The 25690-nt window shown below is 41.0% G+C and overlaps 1 protein-coding gene across 1 annotated transcript in view; it reads left to right on the top strand.

Moving 5' to 3' along the window:
• The window catches only part of mboat2a (membrane bound O-acyltransferase domain containing 2a), a 46511-nt gene that overhangs the window by 11854 nt on the left and 8967 nt on the right, over positions 1–25690 (top strand). Inside the window, exons 3-6 of the mRNA XM_085257135.1 lie at positions 10672–10817; positions 15917–15994; positions 20702–20797; positions 23099–23154. Coding sequence (XP_085113261.1) covers positions 10672–10817; positions 15917–15994; positions 20702–20797; positions 23099–23154 — 376 coding nt within the window. The remainder of the gene's footprint in view (positions 1–10671; positions 10818–15916; positions 15995–20701; positions 20798–23098; positions 23155–25690) is intronic.

Below are 25690 nucleotides of genomic sequence, written 5' to 3'. Positions count from 1 at the left end.
TTATGCTAATGACTGTCTAAATTTATCTCTGTGTGTGTAGACACACACAAGCAGATGCACACACATGCTGAGATGGGAACTCACCCGTCACAGCGAGTAAAGGGAGGCTTTGTGCAGGAAGGAACTATTTTAGTCCCTGGGTGTTAAACACAGACTACACACATGGAGAGGACAGGAATACTCTTCATGAAAAGTGATATTACCCCTGTGAGTGTGTATGTGTGTGTACCTGTGCTACTTAGGCTTACTGGAGTGAAATTTTGTCATTCCTTAAGCAAAGATCTCATCTATGGAAAAGGTGTTGGCACCAACAGACAGCAGGTCAAACTCATCAAGGCAGTCTTTAGATGTTTATCTCTCACGGTAACCCACGGGAACCTTTTGTATTGCATTTTCCCCACTCTTATCATAACACACAGTTTGACACAAGTGGGTAAATAAGCCCTTTAGTAGACTCGATGCAAATTCTCACTTCTGCTTAGGATTCGTGCTTTATACCTGAGGCGTGTGTCTGTGATTGTGAGCCTGTCATCGGTTTCCTCATAGGCCACATGTAGATTTCCACATAAACACTACTACCGTAATTTTCGGGCTATAAGCCGCTACTTTTTGCACAAGCTTTGAACCCTGCGGCTTTTAGTCAGGTGCGGCTTTTCTATGGATTGTCCATGAGCGGATTTGTTTTGTTTGTTCCGCTGTTGTACGGCACTACGTTGCCTGGCGGAAGGATCGGGGTTCAAGAGTGGTATTTTGGTCACATGTCCATCCGCCAGGCAACGTAGTGCCGTACGAAGTAGCGCGAAAAACAAACTTCAAAGTAGCGCTACGCGTTCAGCTGGAGGCGTGGATGATGAGCGGCGATAAACTTGCGAAAAGCAAGTTATACTCAACTCCACCGGTGGATTCTGACAGCGTGGAAAAGTGTGAAAACATCCACGATCACCAACGGATTTCGAAGGGCTGGACTGCTGCATGATGGAGAGGAGGACACCGCCACGGCCCTTCTGAGGGTGTTCAACTCTGACACTGACAACGAGGATTTCTTTGTTTGGTTTTGAAAGTGACAACGAAGGAGAGAAGCGGAGAGTGGATGACGAAGCCACCCTGAGCCTGTTCGTTTCCGACACTGGAGAAGAGGACTTTGGTGGTTTTAGTGCGCAGGAAGAAGAGAAAGATGGTGAATGACTGACTTTTCTTCTTGTTAAAGCCGTGTCACTGCACCTGAGCCTAAAAGGTAGGCCGAATCTATTTTTCTGGTGTGCTGTAGGTTATTATGTACTACATTTGTTACTTATTTATGAAGCACAGTACATGTTTTGTACTTGTAATTACCGCTACTTGTACATATACCCTAAAAAGTTATGCAAATATGTACCCATAACTTGTTTTTCAAAATATTAATAAAAGGGGTGTGTCTCCAAACAGCCGTCTCTTTCCTGACAATTCCCTTTGTGCATATTCTCTTACATATGATAAGTCAACATTGAAACACCTGCGGCTTTTAGTCAGGTGCGGCTAATGTATGTACAAAACAGGATTTTCCCCTGATTTTAGCTTGTGCGGCTAATATTCAGGTGCGCTCTGTAGTCCGGGAAATACGGTAATCACATCCTGAGTTTATTGGCGGTTAGTCACACAGGTGATATGGATATCAGAGTCTGTCTGTCAGTCAGTTGCTCTGAATTTTTTAAAAAGTCAGTTTTTTTCAATTACAGTCTGCAGACATTATTTTCTTTAGTGTGACTGTACTATTACTTGGCAAATGTTAGCATGCTAAATGAGTAACATCTCAGACCCCTTGTGACCCCTTGGCAGTTACTGGTTGCTAAATGGTTGGCAAGTGGTTGCGGCAGTTGGTGAAACTAGTTACAAAATGAGTGCTGCCCCACAAATATTCTTGTGAATGGTTTTGTCATTAAACGCTAGATTGCTGTGAATGCCCGCGGTTTGTATGGAAGATGCCGACTAGTCTGCAAAGGTGTCCAACTCCTCACTTAGTAGCAGTGAAACTTGGGGAAAAATGCAAAAACAAACAGGAAATGGCAAAAGTAAATTTCGCACCTTTTTAAGCATGTTGGCTGAGTGGTGAGAAGGTGAATGGTCAACAGGAACCACTGGTCAAGCAGTCAGGAAGTGGATATTTTCCGTGGGGACCAGACATTGCGATGGTGTCACTGAATGAAGACTGTAAACACTATAGCTGCATAACTTGTGAGCATGACATAATTGTTTTAATGTTAACATTTAGCTCAAAGCACAACTGTGTTTCAGGGCAGCGTGAAACTGTCGCTAGCATGGTTGCAGTCTCTTACTGTTGTTTTTGTGGAAAAGAGAAAAAAGATAAGCTTTGCCCAGAGTATAATAAAGGACTTGCCGCCCATCCCTTCGTTCCTGTACTATCCCTACTTTCTTTCCTCACAGCCTCCCTGCTCAGCTGCAGCTCCTCTCCAACACAAAATTCCTGGCTGATGAGACAGATAAAAACCTGAACAGAGCGGGAAGTAGTTGCTTTATAGACATGCTTTAAAATCCAGATTGTGGGTGAGGATATCATTTTGGTGATAAACGAACTGGAAAAACTGGAAAAAGATCAGCCCCGAAGGCCTTTATGTTTCCTCATATGCATGCAGGCACCCATACATGGACACTGGGTTTGACTTGGTAATGAGCTTCAGGAAACAGGCTTATCTGTCTTCAGCATTCACAGTGATTTCCTGCCTTCCTTTCAGCTTCTTTCCCAGTGCCAGTTTGTGTCAGTCTATAATATAGCGTCTTTAAGCTGAGCTGAACTGAGCCCTGTGCCACAGCTGCCAGGAAAAACTGCCTGACAGCTTATGGCCTCTAAGCGCTGGCTGCACACTGGCACTTGCTACCTATCAAAACATCCGTATGTTGCCTGTCTCTGTGATCTGTACACTCTGTAATGACATGTGATTGATTTGCTGAGACATCCCTGTTTGACATTGTATGCTGAAGACAAAGGATGGAAGGGGCTTTAGCTTCACAATGGTTCTCACCAGGCCTCATTGGAGCCACTTCTCAGCTTCAGAAGTAAATATTCTGTCAGTAGCAGGCATGGACATGGCACCTTACCAGCATCTCAGATCTGCAACTTTTTGTTTTTGGGGTCTTCCTCCCCCTTTCCCAAGCTGGTCTGTGTCCCTTTTTTCCTTGTCATAAATGCAGTGCATTTATCCAGAATAGCATTTTCTCCTCTTTCATCCCCTTGAATCTTGAACGATTCTGCAGCACAGATATTCTGCCTTAGTTTCTGAAACAATAAGAGTGCTGTACCCCAGGGTAAGGTTGACTTCAGAGTGAATCAATAATGGAAGAGGGGATCCATGTATTATGAATGAAGGAACAACGTACCTCGGCACAGGAGCTTGTCTACTGCAAAGTGTTTATTCAATAAACAACCATCCCAGGCCAAGAGAAAACACATTTAGCCTAATCTTTTAACAAATCCTGTGACTATCAAGTCTGATATTGCTTTTCTTTTCTTTTTGGCATGTGGCGGCTTCTATAACGATATAACTTTGTTGCAAAGTACTGCATGCAACCCAGAGGGAACACTGGTTCCTACATATCCCAGAATTCCTTAGATTTATGTCAAAGGCAGAGAGCTCTGGTTGAAAGCACCTTTTTAAAGCGAAGAAGGGGGAAAAAAATCACAGATGCTACAGTGTCCATTCACAGTGTAAAATCACATCTGCGAGTGAAATGTAGCAAGTTTGCTTGTCATCTGGTCTCATTGTGTAAGTGCTGCCTGGGTGAAAGAACCGTTCCGAAAATGGTTATGTTTTCCCTGACAGCTTATTTCTCAACTGCTGGCATTAATTTCTAATGTCAATCTCCTACATGATTTCACAGATTCTGCAGGAGCTCTTGTAATTGACTTGTGAGCAATAATAATATATCTTTCCCGCTGAGCTGAACACACAGCACTGAGCGGTGAGAGGTACTGCAAGCTGTAGCTTTTGTCTATAAAAGGATTCCGATTAACTAACATATGGTGCAGAAACACTTTGAGAATATGAATGCAAATGCTCTCATTTCCAATAAGCCACCAGTTAGTGGGGAGCCGCTCTTTAAAGTGGTCATGTATGTGCGCTTACTTTTAGCTATTCAGTGTAGATGTTGCACAGCATTCTCACAATGAACTCTGTGTGAATCAGTTAGTCAATGTTTGGCAACTATAAAAGACTCTCAGGTGCTTTCTTTAGAAATGAACCCCTTCATTACTCATTAATTCAATCTTTTCCATCTCAGATAACAATCAACAGGTAAAGTAGCAAGTATGTAATAAAAAAGTCATCTTTACTATTAAGGAGACTTTTTCTTGCAAGGACTTTAGTCCTTGAAGTAAATTTGTAAGTATACATTTGGTCTTAATCCTGCAGATTTTTCATGAACTCTCCTGTTCTCCTTTAGTCCTGGGCAGTGTTGGGTAAGTTACTTTAAAATAGTAACTGAGTTACATTACTAGTTACTTCTCTCAAAAGTAACTCAGTTACTTCAAGTTACTCGTTACTTTCAAAGTAACTAGTTACTAGGGAAAGTAACTTTGGTTTTACTCAGAATTCTCTTGTTAATGTGTTTCTTCCATAACTTTGCCAGTCTTCTAGCTTGCTTACTTGCCACAGTGCACTGTGCCACCTACCAATAGAAAGGATATGATAACGTGCATATTTCCACGAGAGAAATCCCATGCCTGGACCGTCATTGACTGCTGCCATGATTCTAGCCTACTTCACAGCGTCATGTGCGCCTTTTACATCAACACAAAAACTGCAGTCGTGGTGCTTTCGATTGTACTCAGAACTCGGAAATTCTGCCTTCTGAATAGGAAGATGTAGGTAACACCAGACTGCAGATGAGCTGCATACAGGGCTGGACTGGGACAAAAAAATTGGCCCGGGCATTTTGACTAGAGACCGGCCGCTATTATAGCAAAAATCATAAAGCCTTTGAATGAAAATAAACACTGTTGTGACAGTGATGTACACTGTTTTGATGGTATATATGCATCAATCTATCAATTGTTTGTTGTAAGATTCAGATAATTATTTTTTAAAAGCGAGACATTTTAAATGAGAATAAAAAGAAAAGTATTTCTTTGTGCCCCCCATTCCCTGTTAATGCCCTACCTGCCCCCCTGGCAACACTTTGCTAGACCCGCCCCTGCACAGTTACCAGCTGTCAGCTACTTAGAAAAGGATCCTGGTGTTATTTGTCTCTCAGAAACAGTTCATAACTTCAACTCATTCATGCCACCTAAAAGGTAAACCTGTTTCTCCATCACCTCTTCAGCTCTGATGATCCAGTAAGGACATCTCCTGGTTTCATCTTCATGTTTCCCTCTCACCAGATAACCAAACCATATCATGACCAGCAGCTTTTTTTTTGCAGCTGTGGCTCCAGCAAACATCAGCTGATACTAGAAATTAATATTAAATAAATTCTAACAACAGCTGATCAAGCTTAAACATGCTGCTGTTGTTTAGCGCGACATCCGCTGGTTTCCTCTTTCGGCGCAAAGTGGGCGATAAACAAACAAGAGAGCCGATCAGCTGATCATTGATCAGTTTTCATGATTGAAGTAGAAACAGGAGAGGGAGGGGGGAGAATGAAAGAAGAAGAGGCAGCTGTGCAGCGTAAACACAGAATAACTCCAGCTTTGTGCCTTTTTCATTGTAGCTGAATTACGGGACAAACTGTTCCTTTTCACCTCAATAAGAAACGCGTAATATTTTCTCTGAATACCAGACGGGACGGTTGGCAACTCTAATAACTTATGAACAAAATAAAGTTCAACATCAGTAACATAGCACCCACCCAGCTGTATAGAAACTCCGTCATGCTAGCTAGCACGCAGTACGGAAAAAGTCAGAATAACGAAAATAAACTCCACCTAAACTTGGTTTATATCTGACCCAGAGAGACTGCAGGTCATAACTTCTTACCTGAAGTTCAGTTCACACTTGGACCGGCGGCCGCCTCGGGTCTCATTTCCTTCTGTGTCCCTTTCCCTCCTCCAACTGCTGGCCTCCACCACTTGCTAATATTACTGAATCTGTGGAAGCTCCGCGATAGCCACCACACGAAGTAACGAGTAACGACCCTTTCTAAATCCTAGTAACGACTAACGCGTTCCTGGTTTTGGCATAATAACTAGTTACCGTGCTCGTTACCACAATAATAACGTAGTTATTGTAACGCGTTATTTAATAACGCGTTAGTCCCAACACTGGTCCTGGGTCCTCTGTTCTTTATTTGTCCTAATTAAATAGCTTGGAAGCGTAATAGGTGAACAACTGCAATCTCATTTCTCAGTTTAAGAATAAATGATTGACAGTTGTCAGTTGGCCCGCTTGAGGTTTTGCCACAAATGGTCACCCACAGCTCCGCTTCACTGTTGACTCACACAATGCTGTCTGTCTGTCTGTCTGTCTGTCTGCCACGCCCTTTCCTTGCTCTTAGGGCAATATTTTGATATCCAGGGAGGGGCCAATTCACACTTCTTGATTTTCCAGCTAGTCAGCAAAGGACGTTGTAACTTCCTTCAGTACAAATCCAGAGTCGAGGGGTTGTGGCTGTAATAATCTAAGATCTAATTTAAGATGCATACCTGTGGTTTGACATACTTTCAATGCTCATTGGAGTCATGCACATTTAAACGCTCCTAAAAACTAGTTGGGTTCCCACAGAAACATTCAACTAGTTGACTTTAACTGCTATTTTTGTCTTACTGGAACACTTGGATAAATCAGTGACTATAGTAAAATGTGGGCTGTTTGTTGCTTTGCATATCAGCCTGTTACCCCGTGGGCCGGTGTACAGGCACACAAGTCATATTCAGCAAGTGAGCAGCTTGAAGGTAATCAAAGTGTAAAGCAACATCCAAAGCTGTGGACTGGCTAAACACTATGCAAAGAAAGAGGCTTGCATGAGAAGGGGTGGGTGGAGAGGGAGTCAGAGAAGGTTGGTTTAATGTGATTTCTTGTCATTACATTAGGGCATCTTATTTTATTTTTAGCACTTGAGCTTTAGAGAATTAGAAGCAATCTGCAAATGAACTGCGGCTTAATTTTGCCAAATTTGTTGCGCTAGAGTGCTACTCGGTTATTACTACAAGTCAGGGGATGATTTAGGTTGAAACTGGGCCTTTTCCCTGTTAACCATAGCTGAAAGATGGAAATGACAGACACTGTCAATAAAACTTATCTTTATTGGCACACAGCTGGGTGCGGTTGTTTGTCTTTCATCCATATGAGACAGATAAATGACTCATAGTCTTCTTTTGGCAGCCGTGGAGCTAAAATGACACATTTCTTCCCAGCGGATTGCTTGGATTTGTTTGCTTTTGGGCTAAGCTGAAGGAATATCAGCATCAGGACCTGCACACAGCCATCTGGTTTAGCTTCTCCTGCTTGATTATTTGTTAATTACACTCATCTCAGTGCCAACTGGTTTCCCCCTTTTAAACAATATCACTCGTAACAATAGAAGAACAAACCAGGGTAGCTTCTATTGTTGAGGCTCATATACATTGTGTGTGTGTGTGTGTGTGTGTGTGTGTCTGTCTGTGTGCGCATGGAGAAACAAAAGCCCTGATATTTTCAACCAACTAGATTCTGATATGAAACTCTCAGGCTAATGCTGCAGATGATTTGTGGCTACATAGCCCTGCAGACACGAGGGCTTTAGTACTTAGGGCTATATCTGTCCCCCTCCCTTTCTCTCTCATCAATCATGCAGGATCCATAGATAATGGATGGCGCTCATGGTGTTGCTTGTCTTTTACCGTTCACTGGCCAGACGGATCTGTTAACATGACCTATATACATTGGCGGGCTGTCATGTATTCAGACATGCATCGCTTAACGTGACATCAAACAAATGTGGGCTTAGTGCTTAACAGTCTGTTTCCCTTTACAATGTACTGATGTTTGAAATTTGTTTTGTATCTGTAGTTCATTTGCATCTGCCAAAGGAGGCTGAGGGCAGAGATGGACTTGGAGAGGCAATAAAGAAGTTACCGTGCAGGCTTCTGCTTTGCATTTGTGAGGGTGTATGTGGAATAGGCCTGTGCAATGTGCAATGACATGCTTCTATATTGCAGAAAACGTATGATGTTATAGAAAAACTATTATTAAAGATATCATAAGGTTAGGTTCTGAGGTTGCAGAGGTGAGGGTGTGGTGGTTCTTTCTTCTCCCCATATTCACAGTAAAGCTTCTAGCTAGCTATACTGTCATCCTCTTCTTTATTTCTATTTTAAAAATAGTTTTTAAGATAATCACTGTTTAGAAAAAAAAAGAAACATGGATGGAATGGAAAAAAAAAAGTGAGATGTCAATGAACACAATAATATTTAAGACATGGAAAACCATTGAGTTTAAAAACATTGAAGAACCATAGACAATATAAATGATGTTACCCACTGTTAGTGAAGTCTCTTTATGAAGCCTTGATGAGTGTTTTCGCCATCATCATCTTGGTGTTGATGGTGAATGGCTTTATGAAACTTATACAAAATGGACCTAAAGTTTTCTGCCTTGAAGTGTGTGACTGAGCCCATAAATTCATCAGTATTAACAGAGGTCAAGTCCAAGGGGTTTTAGACTGAAAGTCTTTCACAAAACACATGGTCCCTGCAGGCTACATAAGCATCAGTCATTCTTTGTCACCTTGCCAGAGGGGATCGACTGCTGTCTTGGCCCACAACTAGCTTTGGAAGATTCAGCTATGTGAAGATAATTGGCACATTAAGTTACCAGTAACACTATGTGCAGAGCTTTTCTTATAACTTGTGTGGAACAATTCATATTCTCTGTTTATTAAATCACCTTTATCAAGATTAAAGTACTGTAAAAGACTCTGTTGTGAAGGCTGATTGCACGTACTTAAGCTGTGTTGTAAAATCTTCACTTCGCCTGGGCTTGCCTCTTTGCTGCCCTGCTGCGTGTGTCAGACAAAGAGGAAAGGCTTCAGCGTGGGACAACAAAACATGATAGGGAACAGTTAGCTTTTTATTGTTTATTTGGCTCAGATGCACTGCCTCAATAGTAATTTTAGGGAAAACCCTATGAGATGTTTGCAAGATATGTGTCAATAAAATAAATGTCCTTTCTCATAATGTGTTAGGCATGTTCATGTAGCATTTGTGTAGTGTGGTGAGAGGTTTTACAGCACACATGAAAAGATTATTTAGTTTTCTGTACCAGTATATGACACACGAGGATTTACACTGCGTAAAATGGTTCAGTGTTGCCTGCACATGTTAAAATGATCATAGATCCTTACTCACCTCTTTGTATACTGAAAGACATGTCAACACTTCCAAAACTACTTGAAATATAATGATGACAGACAGTAGGGCTGCACAATTAATCGTTAGAAAATCGCGATCTCAATTCATACTTATGTGTGATCTCATTTCCAAATGACAACGATTTTTTTTTTAAAAAAAAGGAAAAAAGATGACGATTGTACCGCATTTTGATCCGGGACATAATTTGCATGAAAACAAGCACTCACTCTTCCTGCTCAGCAAATGACAAGGGCGGAGCCTTATACCACGTGATACAGAAGCCAGCTGGCAGGGAAAAAACAACGGAGAGACGAAGCTGTAAGGCCAAGAAAGTGGCAGGAGAAAATCTGTCCCTGTCAACCATCCAAACATCAATAACGGGAACCTTATACAGCGCTTCCCTATACCCGTCGAACTCCCGCAGGCACAAAGAAATTACAGAGGCTATCACTTATCACCTGACCAAAGATATGGCTCCCATCAACACTGTGCAAAACGAGGGATTTATGAAAATTATCAACACCCTAGACAAACGCTACACGGTGCCGTCCCGCAGCTATTTTTCTATTGTTGCACTACCTGCTCTATACACGCAGCGTAGAGCAACGGTGGAGACGGAATTTCAAGCAGTACAACATTTTGCTTCAATGACAAAATGTGAGACATTTATTGTTTTGTTATGTTTATTTATTGTTTTCATGTTCTGTCTCAACTGTTACGAAGTTGATGTGCAGTTAAGTGCAATAAATATTTATATTGGAGAAGAAAATCGTGAGAGAATCGTGATCTCAATTCTAAGCAAAAAAAAAATCGTGATTCTCATTTTATGCAAAATCGTGCAGCCCTAACAGACAGTGTGAGTCAAACAATTATTACAAGGTTAGCTTGGGCTGTTGTCACAATTGTGTCAAATAGCCTTGATATAGCAAAATCCAGATGGATCAATACCGTATAAGAATCTCTTTTCTATCTTCCACGTGTGTTTGGTGTTACTAATCAAACGGAGAGGTTTCCTTTGCCCCCTCCCACTGGATTCAGTCAATCTCACTATTGACTGGTGTAAAGCCTCTTTGCTGTGCCATTTGGAGACATTAGGAGATGAAACAAGGTCTCAAACACCCACTCTAACACCCTCCAACCCAGCTATGACCTGTCAGACTCATATTATATTATTGTTTTCATAAATAGATGGATATTTTTTGCTTTATTTTTCACTATTAGAGACAATTTAATTGCACAAGGTGGACCACACCTTTGTTTTATGCTCAGTGTCTTCTACTATAATCTTTCATATGCAAGTGATACACAGAAAAAGCATACATTTTTATCATTCATTACTGTGTCTCTGTGCGCAGGTTAACTTTGTGGCATGTCAGCTGTTTGCCCTGCTGATGGCTGTTTGGTTTCGGATCTACCTTCATCCCAGTAAGACCAGTCCCTTCATCAGACATGTGGTGGCCACTCTGTTGGGCTTCTACTTGGCTCTCTTCTGCTTTGGCTGGTGAGTCACCCCTCTGTTTATCCCGCAGCTCTGTTCTTGTCATCAGTGTGCTTTCAGACTCTGCTCCAACCTTCCTTCCTACATTATCACGTTAGTGACTTTGTTTTCCTGCAAACAGAGGGCATGTCCCAGTTTCATGTTATGGCTATGTGCTTTTTTTAAAAAAATTTTTATTTTACTTTACTTATGGTTCAATTATCAGTATATAGTATGTTATGTAATGTTATATAATACAAGAAATGTTATGTAATGAAGTGTTAATTTCTACTTAAGTTATTTTTCTACATTTCCCAGAATGCTTCTTCCTAAATCAGGACGTACGTGAACAGTTCACCCTCTGCTGGTTTTGCTAAACTAGCATTCATTTTTACACGTAGGTAGTGACTTTCTATCAAAACAAGTCGTTTTGATAGAAAGTCAGCTTTTAAAAATGGTGACACAGACACCCACATTTGCTTCTTGTTTGGGTTTCGTCTGTCACAGAAATTAAGCCAAAAAAAAGCTAGACTCCCAAACCATTTTGGATTTCATCCCTCTTGCAGCAGTACTTATTTTCCAGTGTCATGGTTTCCGTTGGCCTTTGTTGTCCTTGTAAATATGAATGCGTGCCAAACGTTAAGTCACAACTTGAGGTGCGCCTTGGCGTTGTTTTGGCTTTTCGTGCACCCCCCTACACACACGCACATAATTTTTTTTTTTTTTAACCTGGTGTGTCCAGGGCATTTTGGATCTGTGCAAGCAGGTCAGAATCTACTTGAGTGTAGAGATGCCAAATGGTGCCAAATGGCAAAGAAGGAGATTGGTTTTAAAAAGAAACCTCTCTGATGGCTTTCTTTCCAATGTCGTTTTCTGGTCTATTTGAATTTCTTAATCACCTGCAGTGTTTATTCTGTTTAAATTGAACTCTGGTTCATTTTCCTGTTGATGCATTTCATTTATGCAGGTGTGAACACAGTAATCACACCCTGGTGCTGACCAAAACAATTGCACCAAGACCCTTTGAGGAAGTGGTCTCAGTGCGTTTCAAAATGAATTTCACAGCGGTTCATTTATGGCGTGAATGTGATTTGACCTTGATCCTAACAAGCTACCAGGTGTACGTTACAAGGTTGAACTAAAACAACTTCCCAAAGCCACGTCTGCTTTTTCCTCCAAGATGCAGCAATGCACTACAGATGTGCAAAGGTTCGTATAAGCTACCAACTAACCACAAAATGAACGTAAACGCTCCGTGTTCTCCAGTAGTCTAGAACATTTTCACGTGGTTTGTAGTGATGAATTTTGGTTCGCTTGGAGTGCACTTGGATTTTTCTTTGTGTGAAGAGAAACCAAACAAGGGAGAGATTAAAAGTTAACAAATTCATCAGCTGATTCACACTAGAGTAAACAAACTATAGGTGTGAAAAACAAAATGTCACTGCTGGTTTTTACTCTGTTGCTTTAAGAAAATTCTTACCCTACTACCTCTACTGCACACAAATGGTTTACAATGAATGATAACCCTCAAGTGTCGTGCTCATATACAATAAGATTGTTGCTAAAACTACTAAAATGCTCATCAAACACTAGTAAAATCTGTTAGCGTGCAAAGAAACCAAATAATCAGTTAAACTGAATACCACAGTGACACTCTTTGGTCTGCCTATGGCCTGATTATTGTAGTTTATTTGTGTTGATGTTACTATACCAAAAATGAAACCAGACTTCCTGCATATTTGTCGGTGGTTGTTCGGAGGTTAGGTTTGATAGTACGATTGCCTCATTCGTTATTCCGGGCTTTTTTTGGGTTTTTTTTTTTTTTTAATTCTGTACTCATTTGTTTGTCTGCTGTTTGCCTGCCATCGTCTTTGCACTCCCTTGTCACTTCTGCCACTACCTTCACAGCCCTTCATGCCAAAGCAAAGTAATCGATTGGGTAGTAACTGCTGTCTCATTAGGAAGCTGTTGTCCTGTATTAGACCATCTACTGTACCTCTGGCACATTGCCACTGTGTGCGTGCGTGTGTGTATATATAGCAAACGCAGGAAACACTTGTTTCCTCCTAATCAGACTTCAAGCTGCACAGCAAGTGAGAAAGTGATAGCCAGATAAAGTGTTATCTGATCATCACACCGATGGGGTCTTATGTCACTTTACCAACAGACTGTTTATGACTGAGCTGACACCAAGCTGCAGATGGATGATAGTCAATCATATAGTATCAGAAACACTCTCTTTATGTACAGTGACATGAAAAAGTATTTGTTTTGGTTTCTTTTGGATATTTGCCACACTTAAATGTTTCAGATCATCAAACAAATGTTAATGTTATACAAGGATAACCAAAGCTGATGGAGTTGTCAGCCTGGTGGGAGGGTGGTTGGCATGGTAACCCAACTTTGTGAACATTCTCAAATTGATGCTATTGGTGCCACTACTAGAAATCTGTTTGATTCTCTGTGACCCTGACTTCAAAGTCAAGGTCATATGACTGCAAGGTCAGAGGTCAAGTTTTCTTAAAAGACTTGTGAATCCAAGAACTCAAGAAGAAAGTCACCTAGAAACTTCAAACTTAGACCACAGGTGCATCTACGTGGAGGGTGAGGGGTAGCACTAGTGGCCTTTAGTATTTTAAAATGATGATTTCATTTATTAAGGGAAAAACGTTATCCAAAAATAGAACCAAAATAGAAAATCATCAACATCTGTCAGTCTGGAAAGGGTTACAAAGCCATTTGTACAGCTATGGGACTCCAGCCGACCACAGTGAGAGCCACTGAAACCACTGAAACCATGGAACAGTAGGGAACCTTTACAGGACTGAACAGCCTATGAAAATCACTCCAACAGTGCATCGACAATTCATCCAGGAGGTCACAGAAGAACCTGGAACAACTGTACGTCTTACTAGTCTCAGTTAAGGTTGGTGTTGATGATTCATGGTAAATGGTAAATGGCCTGCATTTGTATAGCGCTTTTCTAGTCCCTAAGGACCCCAAAGCGCTTTACACTACATTCAGTCATTCACACACACATTCACACATTGGCGATGGCAAGCTACATTGTAGCCACAGCTGCCCTGGGGCGCACTGACAGAGGCGAGGCTGCCGGACACTGGCGCCACCGGGCCCTCTGACCACCACCAGTAGGCAAACATGGGGTTAGTATCTTGCCCAAGGATATTTGGCATGCAGCCAGGGGGCAGCCTGGGATCGAACCACCGACCTTCTGATTAGTGGCTGACCTGCTCTGCCACCTGAGCTACAGCCACCAACCTTAAGAAACAGAATGGGATCCATGGGAGTGTTACAAGGAGAAAACCAATGCTGACCAAAAAGAACTCAAAGGCTCATCTCACATTTGCCAAAAGCACAATGGGATGGTATTCTGAGAACTGATGAGATACAAATTTAACTTTCTGGAAGGTGTGAGTCATGTCACATCCGGAGTAAAACTAACATAAAAAGAACATCGTACCAACAGTCAAACACGGTGGTTGTAGTGTGATGGTCTGGAGCTGCTTTGAAGCTTTAGGATCTGAATGACTTGCTATAATTAATAGACTTATGAACTCTGCTCTGTACCAGAAAATCCTGAAGGAGATGTGTGGACATATTATATCTGGCAGCCTAATCAGTTTAATGTAAGTTTTGAAGCTGGCAACCACAGATGTTTTCAAAATTCAGGCAAAACACAGGCTGTGGTTATCCATGTGGATGCACTGCAATTTCTAAATCACAAGGCCCCGTGGCAATAACGGTCCCAAGTGGACTTAAATTTATTTTTGTAAATGAACAGCATTTGACTTCAACCACAGGCTACTTGGAAAAGTCGTCTCAAGCAAGGCTGTGGAACTTATCATCAGATACTGGCAACAGGGGAAGTGTAGTTATAAAGGAAGTGAAACACCGACTTAGTCCGACAACACAAGAGATGTGCGCAAACTTCATTTTTTCTGGCCAAAACCAGTCGTCTATTTTAGCACAAAGGGGCCAAATAGTCACTATTTGATATTTACCTCTGTGAGCGCCCGCCAAAGAGTTTTATTGTCTGCAGTAATTAGTAGGTAATAAAAAGACTATACACCCATAGAAATGTCATTAAGAAGATACGTTTTATGGAGGTAATATATAGCATTTATTGTACTTGGCTCAGTATTCCCAGTTAAGTGTTTTATGTTGCTAAGACTGAATTAGCCGCTAATCACAGGGTAAAAAGGTTGAACTTGACAAGTGGAATTGGTGATAAACATGTAATGTAGAGGAAGGAAAGGGCATTAAATGCATGAATGCATCAATAGTTTTTTTGTTTTGTTTTTTGTTTTTTTTGGGTGTATGCTTTTTTTCAGGGGGCATATATGATGGCTTTCGTCATGGCTTTCATAGCACACAGACATTCTGCTGCTGCTCTGTGTTAGAGCCCTCGACTGCTGGTCTTAAAGGAGCTTCCTTCCAAATGCTCCAGGCTGACTGGTTTCTTTTAGGTTGTATTTCCTCTCTGCCAGAAACATACGCTTTTTCCTCAATGCTGCTGGACAAACATTTGGAACTGATTATTTAGTACGTTTCAGGCAAACTGGTTGGAGTCTCTTTGTATAAGAATTTGATTGCCTTTTCCCCTCTCGGACTCTTAACCCTTGTATTTTCAGTTAATTCCATTCACCCACCCCTATGATCTCTTGTTCCTCGCCAGCCCTGATAGACGTGTTGTCTTTGTTGAGTCACAGCTAACACACTGTGACATCTCTCCTCTCCTGGAGGGCTTGACGTCTGTAGGATCACACACTGCGCCCTTCAAAGATCCATCCGGTAGCTGCTGCCACTGCTGAACTGTTTGTGCCTCGCACAAAGGGAGAGAGGTGGATATATGGCAGAGTTGGTTTAATATCTTGTTAGTACGTGCTGTTACTAACATGTTAATTAAGAACATAGTGTGATGTTATGGTCACATTCCTTGCCCTGTGACTAAAGATGACACTTTACTAGTTACAAAGGTCTGTCCTCACATGGTTGCTGGTGTGACTATGCTTTGTAATGCTGTAATTTCCTCTTCCTTACAACTATACAGGTAGATAAATAAACAGTGGTATTTATTATTTGTGGTATCTGTCTCTCTACAGGTATTCCCTTCATTTCCTGGTCCAGAGTGGCCTGTCTTACAGTGTGATGGTGTTTGCTGGGCTGGAGAACATGCACAAGTAAGAAGAAAACTCACAAACCTATAAAAAAATCTGTTTGATTTAATAAACCCTGAAACCAAAACTTGAAGTTTGCTGCACTTGAATCTTGTCATTAATGTTACATTAGATATTGGACTGTTTTAAGGCTTCATGTGCTTTATCTGTTTAGGGCACATAGGCCTAAGTCACACTGATACTGATTCTGCTCCCGGGCTTCTGTGTCCATGCCTCATGAAGACAAACACACACACTCAGACGCACAGGCATATTCACATTGGCTTAGATGTTATTTTTGCTAGAATTCAAGGTTATGAGTGCAGGTGTGAACATTGGATGTTTCCCCCTGGGAAGATCGCTCTAAATAGATACTAAGGAAATATTCATCACAACAGCTGCTCTCAGAAAGAAAAGGCTCCAAACCCAGTGACAGAATGGAAATGACAACTTTGGTTAACTAGATGAGTAACACGTTTTGACATGCATCACCCTTTGCAAGAGGTTCAACTCTTATTGTCCTTTGTAGCCCAGTGTTGTGTCTTTGCAGGTTGATACATAAGCGCAGTCCACTCCCTCTTGCGGTAACACTTATGAAACCTTCACCTGCATTATATTTTTACATAACAAATTAGTTATTATCAGTCTAATAAGCTGAGATCGAGCTGGGGGTTTGTGCCAAGTGGCTGGACACGTCAGTCTGAACTTTAGATCGCAACCTTTGTTCTTTGAACTATTTCTAACATAGCAGCTTATGTAAACTTTAAAATATCTCAACACATAAAAGTGTGCCACTGGTAAAACGTTTACCTTAATGCCCTCTTTTCTTTTTTTAAAACTTGTCTGCAGTAATCAACCTAAGGAAATAATCTTTTGTCCCCTTTAATGGAGGCTTGCAGTGAATTATTATAAAGCTAAATACACTATTTTTTTTTTTTCCACTGTGAAACTTCAAGCTGCCATGAAAACACTGAGGGCAAATCGACATATTCTCCAGTGTTTAAAAAAAAAAAAAATGCCAATCCATAGTAGGGGACATAAATGACATCCTGGATTTCAGCTGCCATCTGTGACAGATGGGGAAATCTAACGAACCCATACACAACATACAGTGAGGAAGGTCAAGCATACAGGGAGCTCAGTATGACAGCTTTTTGGGTCTAAGTGTGGATCGAACCCAAGTCTGGCTGTAGTCTGACTAGAGGTGCTTTGTTTAGTTGTTGGCATCATATTTTGTACTATTCATCACGTGAGCTCCAGATCTCTTTCACTCCCAGCTCCCTGCTGTCTTTGACGGCTCACCTGTTGGATGTGGCAAATGACGGGGAATGTTCTAGATGCATTCCAACTTGCCTCGAGCGTGAACACAGCACTGCCTGCTGGTTGACGGCAAAGAGGGAGAACTGTGACATTGTTAGATATAGTGTAACTAATGAAAGAGGCTATCAGAGTAATGAAAGAGCCCACTTACAGGGATACTGGCAGTAAAAAAAGAATTGTAACAAGTCAGACTTCTACAGAAATGAGAGAAAAACTGCTGTCTTGATGCAAATGTGTTGGTACCTGATCTTTATAGTTTTCAGCTTTTGAGCCTTAAAATGAGGTAATTGTATCTAATTGGCTCTTTTACAGCATGTAGCTACTTAAAGCTGTTTAATCAATTGGGTTGTTTTTCTTTATTTTATGTGTTTTTCTTTTCTTTTTCATTTGTTTTAGTGGCCTCAAGAGACATTTTCACACATGAGCTGTGGGCCTGAGCTATATGTGAGAACGCAATTTTCTACTTCAGTTTGATTTGATATCAAATGGTCTTTGCCCTGCCAGCTCCCTAGTTTGATGTCACCTTGAACCCTTGTGAGAATCGAGTATAGTCTAGAGAATTCACAGCCAGCCAAGAGCACTTAATGTATCCTTCCACCTGCACACTCTCTAACCAGGCAGCACCTTCACCTAAACCAAACAAATGACACATAAGTCTGGAACTTATGTGTCATTTGTTTGGGGAAAACATAAAGATAAAGAGATACTGGCATGATGCATATTCTCCCTGTGCTTGTAGGTTTCTACTGGATACTCTCACTTCCTCCCACAGTCCAAAGACATGCACAGTAATTGGTAACTCTAAATAGGGCGTAGGTGGATGCAAGCTAGGTAAAGCACTTAAGTGTGGAAAAGGCGAATATAGTGTAGCATGCATTGAGTGGTCATTAAGACCAAAAAGGGTCTGAATCCAAGTCTGTTGCATCCGTCTGTTCATGAAACCACTTTGCTACCCTTTAAACATCTGTAGCTCCAGTGCTAGCCAACAGAGTTAAGGAAATTTGATCTCTTTTTAAATTGACTGTAAATCTAAGGGTGACATTTGTATGAATTACTTCCTCAAATTTGCTTGGCCTGCTTTTAGTTTTCATTTCTGTATACACGTGCACTGTATCCATACCTGCACCTCCAGTGTGGCTTGACCTGTCTACCGCTGTCCCACAGCGGGAGACCAGCCTGCTTTAGTCTCCAGGCTCCATCTGATGCCTTGAGTGGAAATGAAACACCCCCTTCTGAGCTGTAAATTACACAAATACAAATCAGGTGATGATAAGACAGGATCCCTGTTGGGCTCAGTACAAATATAGCCGGTCCTGCATATATAGTTCACATCCTCACTGATAAAATGTGGCTGCACACTTCTACTGCAGAGTGCTGATCCTGGCAAAATTAGGGTTTTTGATAAAGATTCTTTTTTTTTCTTTTTTTTCTTTTGTGGAGTCAAAAGAAAAATTCCCTTTTGTGTTGCACTAAATCACTAAATGTGCACTTTCTGGCATACAGTCTATTCTTTTTGTTAAAAGTGAGTGTAATTTCTGCCAGTGCAACTGAACAATGTACCTCACTCCAACGCATCAGTAATATGTTTTAAGTGGGCTTTCTCCAGGTGCTCCTGCCGCCTCTCACGGATAATTGGTGATTTTTATCTCGGCTGTCAGTGTCAGAATAAGCGTTAGTAGTCATTCTCTTTGTGTCTGCTGTGTGATGGACTGGCGACCTCTTCACGATTTACCCCTCTTTTCCCCAGCTAGGACAGACTGCAGATGCAGATTTCAGTTTTTAATTCAATGCTGGATGACTGTTCAGGCAACAGTGACTTACCTCTTTCCCTGACAAACACTTGACGACCTCCGCTGCACCCATAATGACGAGTCATGACACCTCAGAATATATAATTAAAGATGTAGTTTGACCACCATCAAAAAATAGTTTCCAGGTTTTTCCAAGGATAGCTGCACAGGGAGACCCCGCCTTCTCTAACTTGACTCATTTTGTAAAACCCCGTATGGGGGCTCAATAAAATGTGTATATTTTCACCAGATCTGACGCATGTGCAACGATACACGGAGCAGATATAATAGGGCGTTCACACTTTCTTGGGGACAAACTAATCTACTCCTTGCAAGTTTTCAAGGGGTAAAGAGTTTTGTCATTACATAATTTCATTGCATTTGTTTCTTGCCACCGGTATTTACCAGCCAGTGTGACAGATAGCCCTCCAATATTTACTGACCAAATGCAGAGTCTTCCTACTAATCTACTGCTTAGTGGGTGTTAATTTTGGACCACGTATGAATGAAGCCTTGAGAAATATTATGTGAAAGCGTCTGACGGACAGAATATTGTCAATTTATGCAAGAGAATAATGAAACCAGCTTTGAAAAAGCTACAGGCAGCGGTGTGGGAATCTTAGCAACATTGCAAAGAGCCGTTTGGTCTCCTATATGTGCAGAATGCTGAAAGAATATTGTGTAAACTGCTTATACCCTCGGATGAGATGCCAAGTGTGGGCTGTATACAAATCTCTGAGAATAAAAAAGGACTACGCAGTGATTATCACCAGTTTACTGTGCTTTGTCTCCTCTAAGGGTTTTGTGATTAATAGGAGTGTGCAATTGTAGTGTTTGATTGCTTCTAGAGAAATGGCTCTTGAAAGCTATACAAATGTTTCATACTGGAGAAGTACGAGTGCCTTCTTTTATTTTGTTTCATACGTGCTTGGCAGCAGATATCAGGTGACGTCTTGGATACAGTAGGCTGTGAGAATCAAGAGGTCCCGTTGTGGCTTATCTCCAGCACAGCATTGTTGTAGCTGGTATGCTGTATTGCTTCTCAGAGAGGCACAATCCTCTTATTGTTGACAGCGGAGGGATGCTATCTGGCTAGCTTTGACTTGAGCTGACTCTGCAGCAGCTTTGTGTTAGACACTTTAGCGCTGCTCTGTTTTTGGGCCTTGTCTTGAAAGGTCGTGTTGTCCTCCGTCTTCCCTCCCTGACAGAGACACATTGCTGGAGCCTTCTCTGCCCTTTTGTCCAGTTTACGACTCCCTCCCCCCCCCCCCCCCCCCCCGCTGCATAGTTCTGCCGTGTTCCTGAGGCCACTGCGTACTGTGCTGTGTTGGGGGAAAAAAAAAAATCTTTGTTCAACCACAGAGATCAAAACAAAGAGATGAAAGTTTATTTTTTTTCTCCCCAGAACTCTAAAATGAACTGTTTATGTTGCACATATCAAGGTGCTGGTCTGAAAAGCTCCTCGTTGCTATGTTGAATAGTTGAGAACAAGTCGTACCCAAGTTTCTTAGCGGTTTTTGTGTCTGACTTTTGTGACTACTACTTTATTTCTTTTTTTTAAATGTCACTTAAATGCAGATAAAATCTAATAATTTTTTTTCTCTGCTTCTTTTCTGTGTAGATACTGCTTCATTGTAACACTGGGCTATTTGATATTGTGTCAAATCACACGGGTCTACGTTTTTGACTACGGCATGTACTCTGCAGATTTCACAGGGTAAGCTAACACTAGAACTCTTTCATCCTCATTTTTCACATTTCAAAAGAATGCTTTCTGTTGTACAGCCCATCAGTTATCCATTTTCTGAAACGAGCTATTTCGAATGCTTTCCTTTTAAGACCACGCTCCCTTTAAGCCCAGTTTGATTGGCTAGCCCTTGCATATACAGTGTGTTTAAAGATCAGGTGTGTGGGGCATCTGTGAACTGTATGCCTGAGCTGACCAAATTTTAAGAATAATCCCCTCTCTGTCCTCTCTAAAGTCTGAGGGAAACTGTGTGTTTTGAGTAGACTGAAGCCTGAACGTTTGGCTCACGGGGATTACTTGTGTGCTGACCTCAACATTTGAGACTTTGCCAAATGACAGAAAATGAGGCATAATCGGTGCACTTTTAAGATATTTTGGACCTTAATTTAACATTAAAGACCTTCAGTGATTGAGCTTGAATCCCAAATGGACTACAAATGACGCTAAAAGGAGAAGTCGTCGATAAGAATCGGCCGAATATTGGATGTGACTCGAGCTAAATGGATACAAGACTGAGTCCCACTGCTCATCTGTGTCCGCACGAGGACGTCGGCAGGGACTGCAGTTCCAAGTGGCTGGTTCCCATTTCTCCAGACAGTCTGACAGTTTGAGCACACAGCCCGCACTCCCAGCAGGTTGGGGGTGGCTAGTTACTAAGCAACCTAATGCAAAGCCATACTTCCTCTGTGAGATTTCACTCCTTCAGCTACATCTGTTGTCCCTCTGTTTTCGCTCAAAATGTCAAAATCACATGTTTTCTTAAATGTCATTGTACCTCCCACCCCAGCCAAATGTGCTTCGGAAAAAGGGAATTTTATTTAAGGCCAGTATTCAGATTTTGGACTATTTTGTTTCCTTACTATGTTTCTTTCGGGCTAATAGGGGAAACGTCTAAGATAGGTGTTTATTTAATTAGAGTAGTAGTGCATATTTATTGAGTTAATCCATTTTTTGCATATTACAAAAACATCTCCACACAAAAAATAATTGCCTCAGTGTAATCAATTAGGAAAGTTTTTTTTTTTTCTTTTTCAAATATCTTGAGCCACATATCTCCACACTATATTTCAAAGATGACTAATATACAGTAAATACATTTTTTTCTTTAAGTCACTTAACACTGACCTATGAGTCATTCAGGCAGAAAAAAGACATACTCGTGTTGTGTCAACACATAACATACAACGCATTTTAAATTCTGGCTTTAGGCACTTTTTGCAGAAATACACAATTTCTTCCAATTTCTTTGCTGAATCTGCAAAAATGCTTGATGCCAAAAGATGAGACAGTTAGGCATAAAATAGTAGTTTTGCATCAATAAGGTGATTCCTAAAGAGCTATTAGCTGAAAACTTGAAATATTTTGGCATGGTGGTCAGTGTGTGCGTGGACAAGTGGAGGGCAAAACGTTGCAGGCCTAAAAAACCTATCAAGAAAGCTTGCCTAAGAGAATTTAGGTTTTATTAAAGAATAAAGGTGGTCTTATCAAATATCGACTTTCAGGCTGGTTAGTATTATACAAACTGTTTGTATTTAATATACTGCATTTCCATGAATCTCTGCAACTATTTCTCTTCTTACCAAAATATAAAGAAATGACATGTGGCTCAAGACTTTTGCACAGTACTATAGGTAAATAACGCCTCATTTACATATTTATCCGTAAAACGTGCAAGATAAAAAAAATAATAATAATAATAATTGGCTTAAGTCTCATAGTAACATCCCATAGTTGCAACTTTTACCCAATTGGCCTTTAAAGAGCAAATAATCTCTACCCTGTGGCTTATTCTTCCGTTTGTAGCTCAACTTCATGCCACCAGCAGCTTTCATGTATAAAATTAATCCAGAATGTGCTGATGCAAGCACCAGGAGAGGAGCTGTGTTTTTCTGAGTTCAGGCTTATACATATCCCGCACTGATAGAGAATATCATTAAGTCGGGATAAGGAGGGCTGACCAGCACAGAACTGGAGAAAAAAACAACAACAGGAAGTTTAATAAAGGCTGCCGTTATCCTGGAGGAAACTAGCCATTGTGAAGATACTACCACTCAGTGTTTGCACTGTTATTGGAAGATTCCACATAAAATATCAAACAATAGTTGCTAAATGAATATGGGATAGCAGCCAGGCAGGAAAACTCAGGACAAAGGTTTAGTGCATGAGGAAATGTATGTATCCTAAAGTCAGAACACTGAGACTTAAATGTGCTGCGTGTTTGTTTTTTGGTCTGTTTGGTTTTTTTTTTTTTAATGTTTACTCTGTCTTTAGGCCCATGATGGTTATCACACAGAAGATCACCAGCATGGCATTTGAAATCCATGATGGTAAGGACAAGTGTCGTTAAAGCCCGTGTGTCTCCAGTGTAGTGTGCGTGCGTGTGTGTGCATACTTTGAAAAAAAGAAGTAGCAGATGTGACAGAAGTGAAAATGTCAGTTCAATTCTCTTTGGAGTGTGAAAACAGATCAGATGGCCACATTTCTGAGCCAGTTGTCAGTTCCTACAGTGGGCTACTGAACCAGAAGGAGAGCATAAACATAGTTATATAATGGAGCAATGACCAACTTTGCATTGTTTTTTTCCCCCCTTCTCAACCGTTAAGACTTTCTTTAATCCCAAATCTAATTAAACTAGACTTTGTGCTTTTGTGCTGTCCAAAAAGTCAAGTCAAGACAAGACATGTGATGGAACAGCCCCGTGTTACATTGTGACATACTGCAGAGCCTGTGATTATTTCTTTGTTTTTTTTTTTTAAGGTAACACAACTTTTAGTGGACGTGCAAAAGTCCAATTTGTCTCCCTGTGGCTGACCTGCATTTGACTCTCCCTCCGCTCCTGGAACAAATAGAGACTTTGCTGATATAATTGAAACACCACATGTGCCAATGAGGAGTAAATAAAGATCCAGAAGTGAAATCATGTTTAAAATAGGAACACCTAACCGAGTATCAGAGAGGTACTCACAGCTGTTTAGCGCCCACTTGGTGGCTTAAGTCACCTCAGTGTACTGACTGAACACAGTCATCAGTCTAATGACAATTTGGATGATGTTTACTTGAATAGTGTGATATAAGGATTTTAACTGCTTCTCTTTGCAATTATGCCAAATGCATTGGTGTCACTGGATGATTTTGCAAAGTCTCACAGGAGTACATGTTTTCTGGAGATTTCACTGTATTTTGTAGGAAGCCAAATCATTAAGAACAAGATGTAACATGTGAGTGGCATGGACAAAATCAACAGGTTGGGCAACCAGAGTTTTGAATCATCATCACTTTTACAGAACTTCTTACTGACAACGCATTTCCCATGGCCTGCAATGCAACAATGAACTGAGCTGGTTAAGCCAAGGAGCTGTACCAGCATGTTTTTATTTTAAGTTTTTGCAAACATTTTCACAAAATTCTTTACATACGGCTTAAAAATTTGGATGTCTTTTACTCTTGGTAGCTATGCAGTAACGCTGTTAAGTCCAGTCCACTGAGATAAAATGGCCCATGAATTAAATGATTTTTGACACCCCTGGTCTAATAAGTGGCCATGAACGAAGTGCCGCATCCTGATTACCTGCCCAATATTTATTGTCTCCCTTTGTTAGAATACATGTGTCGATGGCACAGTTTACAGTCTCAGAGGTCAATATTTAATTTGAGTTTTAAATTGAGTCAGAGGGTTAAATTGTGGCCCGAGGAACAGGAAAGTTTAACCAAATATTAGCTTGCACAACAGGCATATAATCTCATAGTATAATGAATTGCATAGCCACTGGTCTTCATAACAAAGAGCAGACTGCAAAGTGGAACAGCCAGTGTTAGGCGATGAGGTTATGCACACACAACACCCTGTTTGCTCTGTTGCATCATCTTTTCTTTACACCCTTTGCTTTTGCTCTCCGTCACTCACTGTCCTCTGCTAACTCAGCTGTGATTGATATTGTATTGAATTTTTAAACAACATAATAGCTTAATGAATGTGAAATGGGGACAAGGGGTGACGGGTATCTTAAAAAACAAGCACTGAATAGAGAGATGAGAATGTAAGAATGAATATTTAGGATCAGGTAACAAAGGATCAGGTGTGTGTGAGCCATAAATTTCCATGTAACGGTCGTTAATATTGTAAAGAAATCGTTCCTGTAGCAAGTGATATTGTTGTGTCCCGCTCAGCTATATGCTGCCAGCCAGGAAGGAAAATTTACCAGCCTGCAATTGATGGAGCATAAGTTAATTTCCACTGTTAGACAGGTGGTCTCCTTACCAACATGATGGTGGTCTGAACCCATTCTATACCTATTCTGTGAGCGTACATTGAACTCATCATCACTTCCAAGAAACTGGTTTGCGATGACTTGAGCTTTGTGGCATCAGGGCATGTTACCAGCCATCAAAAGATGGGTACTGTGCTCACAGGGTCAGCAACAATACTCAGGTAGGCTGTGGCGCTTAAGCAAATCAAGACCAGGAAATTTATTTTCCAGTCTTCTATTATGGTGATCCCATGTGAATTGTCACCTCAAGTTCCTGTTCCTTTCCTGTAGATTAGATATTTGCCTTAAGAACCAGTCAATCAGGTTTTCCTAATAAAGTGGCCGATGAGCATAAATGAAGAGGGAATTGTGTTATTAAGGAAGGCCAGGGCTGCGGACAAAAACAAATAAAAAGGGGATTTACGCGCCTGCAACTTTCTGGATAAAGCCGTGAAGCGATGTCCAAAAGTTTGCAGTTTAGGGCAGCCTCATAGCATGTGAGGTTATACACCCTGGTCAGGCCCTGTGTAGCACCTACGCTAACTTGTACAATTAACGCTGCAGAATCTATGGTACAAAATGTTTTGTTGATAGTTTTAAATGGTATTAAGCTGCT

This window comes from Mchenga conophoros, linkage group LG19, assembly GCF_057382185.1.
Source record: "Mchenga conophoros isolate Kocher_MC1m ecotype Shallow Benthic linkage group LG19, M_conophoros_male_GT1.1, whole genome shotgun sequence".
NCBI lineage: Eukaryota > Metazoa > Chordata > Actinopteri > Cichliformes > Cichlidae > Mchenga > Mchenga conophoros.
The sequence above is the reverse complement of the archived record's forward strand: the minus strand, read 5'-3'. Positions and strand labels throughout refer to the sequence as shown.